The sequence below is a fragment of the Entelurus aequoreus genome, linkage group LG04 (assembly GCF_033978785.1).
Source record: "Entelurus aequoreus isolate RoL-2023_Sb linkage group LG04, RoL_Eaeq_v1.1, whole genome shotgun sequence".
Classification (NCBI taxonomy): Eukaryota; Metazoa; Chordata; class Actinopteri; order Syngnathiformes; family Syngnathidae; genus Entelurus; species Entelurus aequoreus.
The window spans coordinates 23,217,851-23,233,271 of NC_084734.1; the positions used below are offsets into that span (position 1 = coordinate 23,217,851).

At 38.9% G+C, this 15,421-nt stretch overlaps 1 protein-coding gene across 1 annotated transcript in view; it reads right to left on the reverse strand.

Annotated features, from left to right (window-relative positions):
- Positions 1 to 15,421, reverse strand: part of tsc22d3 (TSC22 domain family, member 3) — a 116,441-nt gene that overhangs the window by 73,624 nt on the left and 27,396 nt on the right. The window contains exon 2 of the mRNA XM_062044398.1: positions 8,645 to 8,955. Coding sequence (XP_061900382.1) covers positions 8,645 to 8,955 — 311 coding nt within the window. The remainder of the gene's footprint in view (positions 1 to 8,644; positions 8,956 to 15,421) is intronic.

The window sequence follows — 15,421 nt, forward strand, 5'->3', positions numbered from 1 at the left end:
ATCTTGGTAACTACTTACTCAAAAAGATCAGAATTATGAAGTCAAACTGAATGAGTTAAGTCAAAATAACTAAAATATTTCAACAACCTAACCCTAACACGCTACATATCAAATTTGATGCAACCTATTGGCATTTGGAAGGTCTATATTTCAAGGGCCCATCTAATGGTGACAACATTGGCACTTATTTCATAGTTCTAGACGAGGTTGTGTCACAAACTTTTGCCACTGAGAGCCTCACACTGAAACATCAAAAAATCAAACATGTGAGGGTCATTTTGATATTTTTCATTTTCAAAACGTTCATTACATACACACATATATACACACATATATATATATATATATATATATATATATATATATATATATATATATATATATATATATATATATATATATATATATATATATATATATATATATATATATATATATATATATATATATATATATATATATATATATTATCCTTTAGGCCAGGGGTGGGCAACCCAAAACATTGAAAAAGCCATATTGGACCAAAAATACAAAAAACAAATCTGTCTGGAGCCGCAAAAAATGAAAAGCTGTATATACGTCTTATAGTGAAGACAACACATGATAAGTGTTTATATTAGCTATAATAGCCTCCTATCAAAATGACTATGTGTTGCAGGCTGATACAAATCTTCATTGACAGAAATGTTGAAATGTAATATTTTTTCTAAACATTTTTACAACATTGGAAAACATTAATAAATCAGAGGCTATGTAGGAGGTGAGATAACTCCTGGAAATGACTGTCTTAGAATTGGCAAAGGTATAGATGTGTGTGTCCAAGTTAAAGGAAATGGAAAGCTATACTACACACAGATAATGTGTCATGGGACATGCAAAACTAAATTATATACAAAGAGGATAAAAGTAAAGGAAATTAAATTACTTTAAATATACCTGCTAATGAGGCATAATGATGCAATATGTACATACAGCTAGCTTAAATAGCCTGATTAGCACTCCAACAAGTTAACATCAACAGAGCACACCTTTGTGCATTCACACACAGTATTTAACTTTTGCTGGACAACATGAGACAAAGAAGTGGAATATTTTACATGTATACAAACTGTTGCGTCACAGTCCACACTATGGTAGGTTCAAGAACCGCCATTATTAGGACAAAACAGCACACGCCAAATACTCTCATCAGTGCAGCATACACACAAACATATTAAACAGTGGGCTTTCTAACAATTGGGAAAGTTTGTGTCGTGTTTGTCCTCAAACAAAAATGTTCAAATCAATATCAGAACCCTACATTGATTAAACGTCGTCAAAAAGCATGTCGTCCCAATGTTGTGTTTGAGTTGCTCAACATCAGGACCTAATTCAACAAGTTCTCAACGTTGTTTTAATGTCTTGTGCCTGCTGGGAGGAGTCAGCCAGCATAAAGTGTGAAGTGAAATGAATTACATTTATATAACGCTTTTTCTCAAGTGACTCAAAGCGCTTTACATTGTGAAACCCAATATCTAAGTTACATTTAAACCAGTGTGGGTGGCACTGGGAGCAGGTGGGTAAAGTGTCTTGCCCAAGGACACAACGGCAGTGACTAGGATGGCGGAAGCGGGGATCGAACCTGCAACCCTCAAGTTGCTGGCACGGCCGCTCTACCAACCGAGCTATACCTATAGCATACATTTCCAAATGATGAGAATATGAGGAATGTATGAACTTTCCAGTCCAGTCAATCCCAAAATCAGCAGCAATCTCAAAGGGAGAAAGACTGAGTCAAAACCTGAGGAAAATTACGAAAGAAGAGCAGACCCGGCGATCGAAAACGAGCCAAAAGGATGGTCAGCAGCCAGTATTCTATATATTGCATCCTCTTCCACTGATGTTTTCCTCAATATGCTTGAGTAAATGCTGAAAGAGCGTGGGTTAAGCTCCCCCCCCCCCCACCCCACCCCACCCACCCTCGCCCACCCTCCTTAGGCTCGAAACAGTACGGTTGAAGTCCGCGATTGGTGGCTGATTGGCTTTCTTGTGCTTCTTTAACGGTAGAATCCCAAAGCAAAATCATTGACTCAGAACTTGAACTGGAGCGTCTTGTAAAGAAGCCATGTTTGACCAAACTGGTGTAAAATTCATTCACACATTATATTTCCAAATTCTACTATTTCTGTTTTGCTCATAATGTTAACTATATCAGTTTTTTGAGTAATCATTGACCAGGGCGACAAAGTCATGCAATTAAGTGGTCAAAACCCTTCTTCTTCATGTTTAATGGCGAGGAACTCAACATTAAAGGTGCATTACCGCCACCAACTGTATTGGAGTGTGAACCACACACATACATACATACACGTATACCTTCCCATACTAAATTATATATTCCATAAATCTGTCTCCTCTAGAAACTTCACTAAAATGTTGTGGTTGCTGCTTATTATTAATAGTTTGTATTGCTTTATCCACATTGTCTATGCGGGGAAATGGGCTCCAGTTCTGTAGATGACATCACACCAAGTGCAGTTATTTTATCTATTGATTATTAAGAAATGCATTGGGAAATGACTGCCAGATTCATTTGCAGGAGCAACAAAGATATAAAGCGAACTCGGTCAGCTATATGGGTCCTTTAGGGCAGTGGTCCCCAACCACCGGGCCGCGGCCCGGTACCGGTCCACGGACCGATTGGTACCGGGCCGCGCAAGAAATTTTAAAAAAAATAAATAAATAAAATTAAAATGATTATTATTTTTTTATTTTTTTTTTATTAAATCAACATAAAAACACTATATATACATATTGTGTATGTGTATGTCAATATAGATCAATACAGTCTGCAGGTATACAGTCCGTAAGCACACATGATTGTATTTCTTTATGAAAAAAATAATAACAATAATAAATAAATCCACCCCCCCGGTCCGTGGGACAAATTTTCAAGCGTTGACCGGTCCCCAGCTACAAAAAGGTTGGGGACCACTGCTTTAGGGTGTGTCATTATTGGGCTACAGACAGCCACAGGCATATTTTATTTTCCATTAATACTCTGCCTTAAAATATTTCATAGCTAGGTCTGTGTTGTCTTATCTTCAAAGCCCACATGAGCTGTTGAAATCCTTTTAGTTTTCCTTTTTCGCCCTCACTTGGATAGACCATCCACCATGTGATAAAAGTTAGCGTCATTGCTGCGGGCCCTTCGTCGCGCTTCACTGTGGCATGCTGGGTTTTTTTGGCAGCTGTGAAGTATCTACGTGCGACAGCAAAAGAAAATCAGCACATTTCCCTTCGGTTTTATACGGGGGGAAATCACAAAGTCAAAGCCCTTCAGGCCATCCAAGCAAGATCCCGGAGTTCAAATTCCCCCTTCAGCACATTTCTGTGACCCTTGAATCGCTTAGATAACTGGTTTTCTGGCCACCGACTGATGTTTCATTCCAAAATATGGCCTGGTTTGCTCCCTGCTGCAGTGCATTCTCTCTCCAAGGTGACATATGCGGGGTTTGCCACCCAGGGTGAGTTCACAGCAGTACAAGTCGGGCCCTCACTCTCGACAACCTTAAAAATGTATGATCCGCTGCAAACCTCAACAAGGCATGCAAGCTCCCTCTCACTCTTGTCTTAAGTGACAGGCTTCAAGTTTGAATACGTGTGAGAATAAATGGACGCTCGCGTGTAAAAGCAAACAGTGTTCTAATCCTGACAATTGACGACGAGCCATGACAGCCACATGATCCACAGAACTCTTGAGGAGCACAAAGTGTTCTGGCAGCAGACACTGTTTGTCTGGCAAACAGTTGCATGATCATTCTGGCACATGTTGCCTCTGAAGCAAAAAGGATTTTTATGACATATTTTGTAGTCCCTTGCCCAGCAAGCACAAGACATTAAAGTTAAAGTTAAAGTACCAATGATTGTCACATACACACTAGGTGTGGCGAAATTATTCTCTGCATTTGACCCATCACCCTTGATCACCCCCTGGGAGGGGAGGGGAGCAGTGAGCAGTAAAACAACCTTGAGAACTTGTTGAATTAGGTCCTTACATTGAACAACTGAAACCTAACATTGAAACAACTTGCTTTTTGACAAAGTTTAATCAATGTTGTGTTCTGATGTTGATTTGACCATTGAATGTTTGTCATTTCCCAACCAATATTCTACAACACAAATACAACGTTGAAACAACATGCTTTTTGACGACGTTTAATCAATGTTGGGTTCTAACGTTGATTTGACCATTGAAAGTTGGTAATTTCCCAACCAATATTCTACAACACAAATACAACGTGGAAACAACATGCGTTTTGACGACATTTAATCAATGTTGGGATCTTGATTTGACCATTGAATTTTGGTCATTTTCCAACCAACAACGTAGATCCGACGTTGGTCACAACGTTGTCTTTTACAACTATTTTGCAACGTTGTTTCAAAGTCAGTTTTAAAGGACACGTACGTATAATCAACGTTGTATCAATGTCTTGTGCCTGCTGGGTGCTGTCACACAACAGGTTAGTGTGCAATCGGAGCCAACCCAAAGGCCCGCATTGCAATGTTGACTTTGTTTATGGTTACTTTTTATGTTTATATGGAGGGTTTTTAATCTACACCATCAGTACTTTAATCCCTTTGGTTCAATGAGTCCATCTTACATCAGCCAATCAGGGCTTTACCTTCTTGTGTCTTCAAATAGATATATTTTTTCCTCCATTTGTTTAATATCTGAGTGGATTTACACTAGAGATGTAAAGATATGAAAATTCCTGTTCACGGACCGTTTTTGACCGCTATTGTTAATGTTTGTTCCTAGAACCAACACAACTGTTAGAAAAACAACGTTCAGATATGCTGCTCCATGGTCATGGAATAACTTTCAGAAGGATCTGAGGTTACCTGAGCTGATCACTTTGGGGGAATTTCAGGCCATTTTAAATTATGTTTCTATTGGGCACTGCACTTGAAACATTGTTATGTTAATATATGTAAGTAATTTATTGTTTTAATTGTGGTGTGTGACTGCTGCTGTTTTTGTTGTTCTATATATTTCTGTAACTTTGTCTTGCTGCCCAGGTCACTCTTGGGAAAGAGATTTTAATCTGAATGAGTTTTTATCTGGTTAAATAAAATATACTGTTGTTAATTGTGGTCCAAATGACGACGGTTATCTTATTGTGACGGTATTGTTAAAGGTGCTGAAATAGTACTTAAACAGTGTTCCCCTCGATTGGTTGCGAGGGTTACGTTATTTTGAAAACGTAATACTAACTGTTACGGATGCGAATCTTACAACAACTCATGATTCAATTTGACACACATTTTAAGTATTGCCGAAATAAACTGCCTGTGGGTCATATCCATCCCGTAACTCACAAATGGTCATAATATATATTGATATCAATAAGTATTTGATTTGTAAAGACATGACGACGGATGTATTTTTTTTTTTTTAATGCATTCTAACTCGTTAATAAACGTAAATAAAAGTCTGCTCTACAGTGGAGCCAATGGGAGGTCCTCTATACACCCATAAAACCCAATAAAAAAAAAATGCAAAAAGTGCCAACAATACTCAATTTACATTTTGTGACTTGAATATTAACCAAGTATTAGTGATATTGTTATTATAGGCGCTATTTATAGCGGAGCCGTGATCACTAGCATGTGTGCCAATGTTGACATGATCGACTGATTAGCTGTTTCCTCGCTTCCTTACTCTTCAAACTTTAATCTAGATCATAAATCATGCCTCTGACCTGCACAGAAGAAGTCTGAGTAAGTATTCCGACACTTTGGCAGTCAATTTATACCCGGGAATGGAGAGAACGACACAAAAAGAAGCTTTGATTCACCCCCCTTTTCTTTGCGAGGATTAATGGGTTATACTTGTATAGCGCTTTTCTACCTTTTTAAGGAACTCAAAGCGCTTTGACATTATTTCCACATTCACCCATTCACACACACATTCACACACTGATGGCGGGAGCTGCCATGCAAGGCGCTAACCAGGACCCATCAGGAGCAAGGGTAAAGTGTCTTGCTCAAGGACACAACGGACGTGACTAGGATGGTAGAAGGTGGGGATTGAACCAGGAACCCTGAGGTTGCTGGCACAGCCACTCTCCCAATTGCGCCACACCATCCCCTTAGGAATTATCCTTGATCTAAATGGGAATATATGAACATCCTAGCAGTTGGCATCCTAATGACAGCAGACCTTGTACAGTGAGTGATGTTTTATTATGTTTGTTGGCTCTCATGCAGTCTGCAGTGAATAATAATCAATGATGAAGTTGAAAAAAAAGCAAAGGTCTTGATGAAAAATACATAAATATTAAATGTTATTATAAATGTGCTTGTTACTACATTACATATATACTTACAGCATGTATATACAGTAAAACCTTAATGGATGCATTTGGATGTTTTTTAAGGGCTTTATAGGCAGAATAGAGCGGCTCCCAATGGCTCCATTGTAAGCAGACTTTTTATAACACCTATTTAATATTTAGAATGACATAAAAATACATCCGTCGTCATTCCTTTCATAATGATTGTGAACAAAAATTCCAAAAAAATAGCAGTTCCCCTTCAAAAAAAACTGAAATGGTCCCACCCAGTTTTAGAACACCAAAAAATGTGCATTATAGCAGCAATGTTTCAATATACTGTATTTATCATAACTTTTTCCCAGGTTCTAGCATAACATTCAACATGTTTTACGAAGCGAGATTCACGTCATTCTCTTGTGTAAGTATGAACAAACCCATGCCAGCAGGCATTATACAAAGTAAGGCCATGCAAACACAGACTGCAAAGAACAACAATGCATTTCGGCGTGTGTCTGTCTTGGCGTATCCTCCGGTCTGAGGACAAATCACAAAGGGCTGTGCTGAATGTGAAATATTCCACAATCACCCATCACAGGTCACGGGGTTCATTTCCTCATTTTTGCTCCAGGATGACAGACGCACAGAGCGAGCTATCGGCACACGAACACAAGTTGTTTAAGTTGCATGAAAATAAAGTTCAGAAAAAGGATTCTTGCAATACCAACGATAGGAATTGTTGAGGATAAAGCAGTGACTGTTCAAGTCTAAGTCATATTATTATAAACAATATATCATTGTTTACATCCAGAGCAGCCATCTTTGAAACGAACTCGGGGGGTTGTGAGAGTGCTCCGACTTTCCGACTAGGAACTCGGAAATTCCGATTTCTCGGTACAAAGTGAACGCACCGTAAGTCTGGCTCCCTCTGCTAAATGCTGTACAAATGCATTACATTAGTTTAATAAATGTACTGTAGTTGCTTGTAGTACATTTAATTGTATTGATTTTCAAACTGCATTCCTTATTTAAATGGGTCCTATCATTCAAAACCAACTTTTCTTACCTGTTGGTACCTGTTTTCGTGTATTTTAGATCCCAATACGTCTTGAAAATGTGAAATTAAACTGTGGAGGCACTGCAGAGATATTTAACAAAAAAATGTTGCCTTCTTTAAAACTTCCTCTGAACGAGACGTTTGGAATATCTCCTTATGTGGAAGAGGTTTGCCCTAAAAGCTCTGCGCCAGTTCGCCATTTTCATCCAGTTATAGCCAAAAGTTGTAATCAATAAGTTTTTCTCTATCTTTCTGTTGTGGTGCAGACTGGCTCGTACGTGCACATGCATGTTAAAATCCTCCTCTGTAGCATATAGTCCTAACGTGTATCTGTCAGTAGATTTGATATGGAAGTACATAAAAACTACACTGGGTGGATTATCATTTCGTATGTTGCATTAACACTGTACTCAGCGTATGTGAGGAGTATCGCCAAGCTAGTGTTGGCTGTGTCATGGTGGAAAATCAGTAACTGCTAATTTGAGGCTTGAAGTCATTCATCAGCGTTTGCCAAATGAGCGAACAACCCAACTGCGGCAGGATAAACAGTACCCGACACCATTTGGCAGCGACACACCGAGGCCTCCTGCCAGTTTCAAATGAACCTTGGCCGTAAAATATCATTTCAATCGATCCCGTGTGACGGCACCCTAGAGTTTTAATGATCACGGTGTGTTTATGGTTTTCTACTATGGGTGTGAAGGTTGGAGCAGCTCCGGGAAACACGAGTTGTGTACAATTCATGAACAATTTACCCAATCCAGCAGGTAGCTGGCACGACGAAGCAATTGTTGTGTTGTGCAACATCTCAGATAGACGCGGGGATATAAATAGAGGCCCTTTGAACTGCTTTATGTGCACATTATTGGACCCGTCTTTCAGGAATCGGAATCGCAAAGAGCTACAGTTTAGTCCTGCACTATTAACGGTGTCATCCGGTTCATATAAAAACAACACATTACAGCAGGCGTGTCCGAACAATTTGACTATTATACTATATTTATTTTTTTTATTTTTTTTTCTCACCAAGACTAGGGAAGGTTGTTTGGATTGTATCATACAAGTAAATGGTGTGCTAATATTTTAAAGTACTTTTTAAGGGTCATTGATCACAGGATGGCAGCAAATACTGTATGTGGTATTCAGAGGTCGCCTGGTATTCAAGATTAATTTGAAAGCACTCTGCAGCCCTGCATTACAGTTTATCCTAATAGACTTAGACTTCCTTTTTAGACAAATAAAGTGATATGCAAATAAGGTCACAAACCTGTGGAAGAAGAGCAGGATGGACAGCATGGTCTGGTCTATGTTGCTGTTGCAGATTCCCTCGTTGAGCAGGAAGCAGGGGTCCCTCACCACCGACTCCAGGGAGTCCTGCCTCATGATGTTGTTCAGCTTGTCCGTGTTGAGGTTGGGGTACATCAGCTGATTGCGGAGCTGCCGGAAGTGGCTGACGCTGGGGCTGGTGGGGCTGGTCGGCAGGCCCGGAGACATGGGGCTGTCGCAGCCGTTGGCCAGGTCCAGGCAGCAGCTGCAGCAGTCCAGGCCGACGGGGGAGCGGCACTCGTCCTCTGACATCTTGGGAGGACAGGTGGATGAGAGAGGTGGCAGGAAAAAGTCAAAGTGAAAGAAGAGACAGTGGGAGAGAGCTGGCAGAGACGCAGCTTTACTGTCACGTCTGCGGTCCAAGCCTGAAAAGAGGTGAGACTGCAGGTTGGAATTCCTCCCTGAGAAGTGCAGTCCCGCTGGGAATGCACTTTGCCCGCTCTTGTCCCTGAGCCACCCCCTCCTGTGGATCTGCCGCCTTTAGCCTTTTGTCCGGGACCAACGCCACTGCTGTGCGTTGCTACTGTAGCAGTAGAAAGAATGAATGCACCCCCCCTTTCCCTTAACACACGCACACACATACACATTCAGCAGGAGTGCACTTGAAAGCAACACCCAGAAGCTGCTTGCCGCTTATCACTTTTTTTTTTCTTTTTTTTTTTTATTGAGTTGCGTTGAGGACAGCAAGGGCGGGACAAAATGGAAGCGTGGTGACGAAGAGGGCGTGGGGAGCCCTGTGATTGGTGGGAAAAAAAGAACAACATACTGTCTCTTCTCTTTTGGGGGGGGGGGTTTGGCCGAGCAGAGGGAGAGACAGAGGGAGGGAACCTTTTAAACGCATGCTGGAAACGTGCAGGCCTCGCCGCTCCACCCCGCCATGCTGACAGCACCGCCGCCAGGAGGGGCCTGACGGAACACGCAGAGAGCCACGCGAGCAGGGTTTCAATGCTGAGTCGTGAAAAGAAAGGGAAACAAACTCAGGACATGTCGCAGACGCTTATGAAACAAAACATTGTTGTATCTGTGTTAAGTTGTCTACGCACAAAATAACACGAGCAACACTTGTTCAGGCTTCAAAATAACTTTTATGCCATTCATCTCTGCAGTTGTCTTTGGCTTTGTGTCAATATTTGCCTCTACTTATTTGACTAAATTATATATATATACATATATAAATACATACACATACAGCACAGGCCAAAAATTTGGACACACCTCATTTCAAGGTGTTTTCTATATTTTCATGATTATTTACATTGTAGATTGTCACTGAAGGCATCAAAACTATGACACCTGTGAAGTGAAAACCCTTTCACGTGACTACCTCTTGAAGCTCATCGAGAGAATGCCAAGAGTGTGCAAAACAGTAATAAGAGCAAAGGGTGGCTATTTTGAAGAAACTTCAATATAAAACATGTTTTCAGTTATTTCACCTTTTTTTGTTGAGTACATAACTCCACATGTGTTTGTTCATAGTTTTGATGCCTTCAGTGATAATCTACAATGTAAATAGTCATGAAAAAAAAACATTGAATGAGGCGTGTTCAAACTTTTGGCCTGTACTGTATATATACACACATACATATATATAGATATATATCCATCCATTTTCTACCGCTTGTCCCGTTTGGGGTCTTGGGGGATGCTGCAGCCTATCTCAGCTGCATTCAGGCTGAAGGCGGTGTACACCCTGGACAAGTCGCCATCTCATCGCAGGGCCAACACAGATAGACAGACAACATTCACACTCACACACTAGGGCCGATTTAGTGTTGCCAATCAAACTATCAGGCAAACGCACTAACCACTCTACCACCGTGCTGCCCTATATATATATATATATATATATATATATATATAAAAAAAATTTTATGTTATTTTTTATTTTATTTTTTAATTTTTGGTGTGGGGTGAAAAAAGATTTGATATGTACTGTATTGTTTTTCTGGCAACTATGTCACAACAATTCAATAAACAGATGTTTAAAAATATATTATATTCACATCCATTAATTACAATATTAACTTTTAATATTACTGTATTTAAAAAATATTTTAAATCATTAATATTTGTATCTTGACTGACACTGTCAGAGTTTAATATAATTCACGTATAGTTTAAAACTGCCTTGCGTTTTTCTGCTTGCTTAATTATAATAGTTATTTTAGAATGAAGCAGTGATTTTCTACACCACTCCAGGCTGCATCATACATAACAAAAAAAAATTATAAACACATTTATAATTTATTATTTAATTATTTATAATTTTTGTTAATATGTCCTCTATGGCTATGTGCTAAACACGCATTATTGCTGTATTGAGTAGGAGACAAGAGTTGTTTTTTTTTTAACTGAAGAAAACAGTCAGAAATAGATATGTTGCAGTGACATGCTGTCAGGGGAGGCAGGTGAGGCAGTGCCTCACCTTGCCACCAGGTGGCTTGACCATGAGATGTTCAAAAACGAAGTAATAAAATAAAATAAGTTTGAATATTTCTCTTTTGGTCTATGCTTTCTATATGATTTAGCTGTGGTTCCTGTATATTTTGATAATTTTCATGGTCAAAATTGCGGATATTCCGTGTTTCCTGATGAAAATAACGCAGCAGACGAGAAGTGAGGCAGACACAAGTGGTGCCTCCACGACTACACACAAAGTGTATTGAGCGTGTGCGTGCGAGGGGGTGCGTGCTTGTTGCCAAGGGGAAAAGTCAGGCCATGAGGCAGAAAGTACCTCTGTCTCAAGGTAGGGGCGATATATTGTGAACTTGTAGTTCAATGCCTCAGCAGTACTCTGACTCGCCACACTGGGAGAAGTGGGGGCGCTCAAGCTCGCAGACACATGTATCTCCAGCGTAAACCAGTTTTGTTTTTTTTGTGTTTTTTTTTTAACTGTATTTATAACAAACATTGCATTTTTATTAGAGTAAGCCAGCGTTTGTGGGTGTTTTTTGTCAGATGCAAAAATATTGTTTTATTGCTTGGAATTAAATTGAATTAAATGAATGTGTCTGCCAATATGGAGGATTATGTACTGTATCCAGGATTAAATATTTCTCTAAACTGGAATTTAAGATAAAATGAATGTGATCATACAAAGTATGTTTTCATGGAGGATAGCTATTGCCAGAGGTGGGACCAAGTCATTGTTTTGCAAGTCACAAGTAAGTCTCAAGTTTTTGCTCTCAAGTCTCGAGTCAAGTCCCGAGTCAAGACAGGCAAGTCCCGAGTCAAGTCCAAAGTCAGGACTGGAAAGTCTCAAGTCAAGTCCCAAGTCCTGCATTTTGAGTTTTGAGTCCTTTCAAGTCCTTTTAACCACAGACTAATATATTTTACACAGATTGTGTATGCTTTTAAAACGCTGTATTTATTTATTAAAACAAATGCATTTGAAATTGCAGGAAAAAAAATAGTGCTGACATTGCACTTCATAACAGCACTATTAACCAGTCATTTTAAACATTTAACTCATTCCTTTACAGAATAAACACATTTGAAAAAACAAGTGCAACTGTACTTATTTGCACAAAAGTGTTAACATTGTATTTCCATGGCATATTGCATTGTAACTAGTTCCACGGCAGTTTCTATTCTGTTCTTAACTTATCTCATTGTTCTCATCTCATACTGTATGTGTGTTGATGTGTGCGTACACATGAAAAACATAAATACATGAACATAACAATGAACAGAGTTGTACTTTTTAGATGTCAGGGACCTATGCAATATGTACACATTCTTAATATAGTATACACTACCGTTCAAAAGTTTGGGGTCACATTGAAATGTCCTTATTTTTCAATGAAGATAACTTTAAACTAGTCTTAACTTTAAAGAAATACACTCTATACATTGCTAATATGGTAAATGACTATTCTAGCTGCAAATGTCTGGTTTTTGGTGCAATATCTACATAGGTGTATAGAGGCCCATTTCTAGCAACTATCACTCCAGTGTTCTAATGGTACAATGTGTTTGCTCATTGGCTCAGAAGGCTAATTGATGATTAGAAAACCCTTGTGCAATCATGTTCACACATCTGAAAACAGTTTAGCTCGTTACAGAAGCTACAAAACTGACCTTCCTTTGAGCAGATTGAGTTTCTGGAGCATCACATTTGTGGGGTCAATTAAACGCTCAAAATGGCCAGAAAAAGACAACTTTCATCTGAAACTCGACAGTCTATTCTTGTTCTTAGAAATGAAGGTTATTCCACAAAATTGTTTGGGTGACCCCAAACTTTTGAACGGTAGTGTACATTCTAACTGACCTTTGACTATGTTTGTCATTTTGTAGGTGGCTAAAATACGCGGTGCTGCTGACCGCCGTCTAACGTTACGTTACTGTGTGTGATACATAGACTAACATAACGTTAAGTCTAGGTACCTCATGCAACCCTGCTTAAAAAAAAATCACTTGACAAAAAGTATGAATAAGGTTGCGAACTGCAGTGGACGAAACAGATTGCCGTGTTTGTAATGACATTATAAACATAGACATCTCATGAGTAGACGCAGCATTGGCTGCTGTGACGCGAGCAATTTGGCTGCCATTTTGAAGTGGTGATGAGGAGCCGTCGAGCAGCCTAAACTGACAGTTGACAGGTAGAAAACAAAGATGAATTTTTGGTGTTCAGCGTTTTCCTGCTCAAATGAGCGGACTGTTGAAAATAGGAATCGGGGGATTACTTTTCACAAGTAAGATTTAACATTAACGTACTATTGGTTGTATTTTGTGAAAATAATATTACCACAGAGTTGAGAAGGAGCAAAGATCTTGAATATATGTATGTGAAAATCACAAAGAAATCTTCTGGGGGAGGATGACACCCCTACAAGGGTTTGGTTTACAAACTTTCAGCTCCACCTAAAACAAAATTCACCAGCCGCCACTGATTATGATGCATTCTCATTTTAGGCAAAGTATAAGACAATACTTTCTTAACATTATAATTGTAACCAGGAATAAGTCTTCAAGTAACAATATTCAATACTAACATTGTTGGGTAAAACAGAATTTAGTTTTATTCTGAATCCAGTGAAACAGATTGGTGGTTTTAGCTGATATAAAAACTTTCAGGTGTTTATACTGTATATGTTTATGTTAAAGTATTTGGCAGACGCTTTTATCCAAAGCGACATACATAAAAAATACATATAAAACAATCACTGTAAACATTATCATTTTAGGGAAGAATGTAATACAAAATATCAATACAAAGTGTCAAGACAGAATAAACTCTCTGCTACTGCAGCAACAGAGATACAGTCTATAGGTCCCTAAGATATATAGATATCCAATGTATTCATACATTGTTTATGTAGGATATATGCATGTATATATAACCTAATTATATTGTTTCTTGAACTTAAAAATAGCTGACCGTTTTTTCCCCCTTCTCGGGGATTATATTCCCAGTTTTGATCTCGGACGTCTGGTCACTTATAGCATATAAGAATATTCTATTACTGTTAAGCAAACTATGAATAATAAAACATGTGTCCTTTATCATAGGTACACGTATGACAAAAAAGCGCGTGAAAATCAGTGGTATTCAGTGAGGTAAGATGAATTAAATGCGCTGACAGTTCATTGCTCCTGCCAAATTAATTGCACTGAGTGGAACGGATCACCACTCCAAGATGGCGGTCCCGCATCTCATCAGCACCAGTGGGCAGTAGCGCTCAATGCTGCGTACCCTTATAAGCTGTCTATGGTTATAACGTTAGCAGTGAGTTTACAGCCTCACTGATTTAACTACACAGCAAATAAAAGTTACGTTACTTAGCCAATAAACGTTATCTTACATTCAAAACTTACCCTTCTTTGTGCATCTTCAAATGTCGAACGAAGTTGGAAGTTGTTGAGTCTCCGTCTGTAATATTCGAAATGCATGTTTTGCATACGGCAATTCGTTTTTTGTTGACCAAGTCGTAGTTTTTATACCCGTACGAAACCAACTTTGGCATTTTTTTTTTTTTTATGGCGCGTTGTTTGACAATTCTTCTTCGTTGGTTTTCCTGCAATTTAAATGGATGAGTGCTGTGGGACGAAAACAACGTAGAACTAATTTGATTGGCTGTTGTACTGAGAGCACACACGCTTGACAGGCAGCACAACACGCTGACAGACAAGTACAAAATGAAAGATACAGAGCGCTCCTGAATAACGTTTTAATCTTTGGGTTTTGGGGAAAGTAGCAAGTCATGTCAAGTCAAAAGGCTCAAGTCCAAGTGAAGTCACAAGTCATTGATGTTAAAGTCTAAGTCGAGTTGCAAGTCTCTTTATATTTTGTCAAGTCGAGTCTAAAGTCATCAAATTCATGACTCGAGTCCGACTCAAGTCCAAGTCATGTGACTCGAGTCCACACCTCTAGCTATTGCTGCTTCAGATACAATTACAGAAAGGTAAGATACACTCACAATACTTGATTTATTTTGTTAAAAGCAATCTGGACCAAAAAGTGTTTAATAACAACTTTATCAAATACTTTTTGGACCCATTTATCATATCATAATATCAATATGATAACATGTTTATGAAAGCGAATAACTGCCTTCTTTTTCCTGTTACTCTAATGTGCAACCTAACTCAACAATGACTAGAGCTGCACATATGAATTTAAGTTAAAAAAAAAGGAAGAAACCAAACTCCAAAAGTATATATGCCTCACCTGGTGTTTAGTTCACACGTCACTGATACGTTGGGTTTTTTGGTC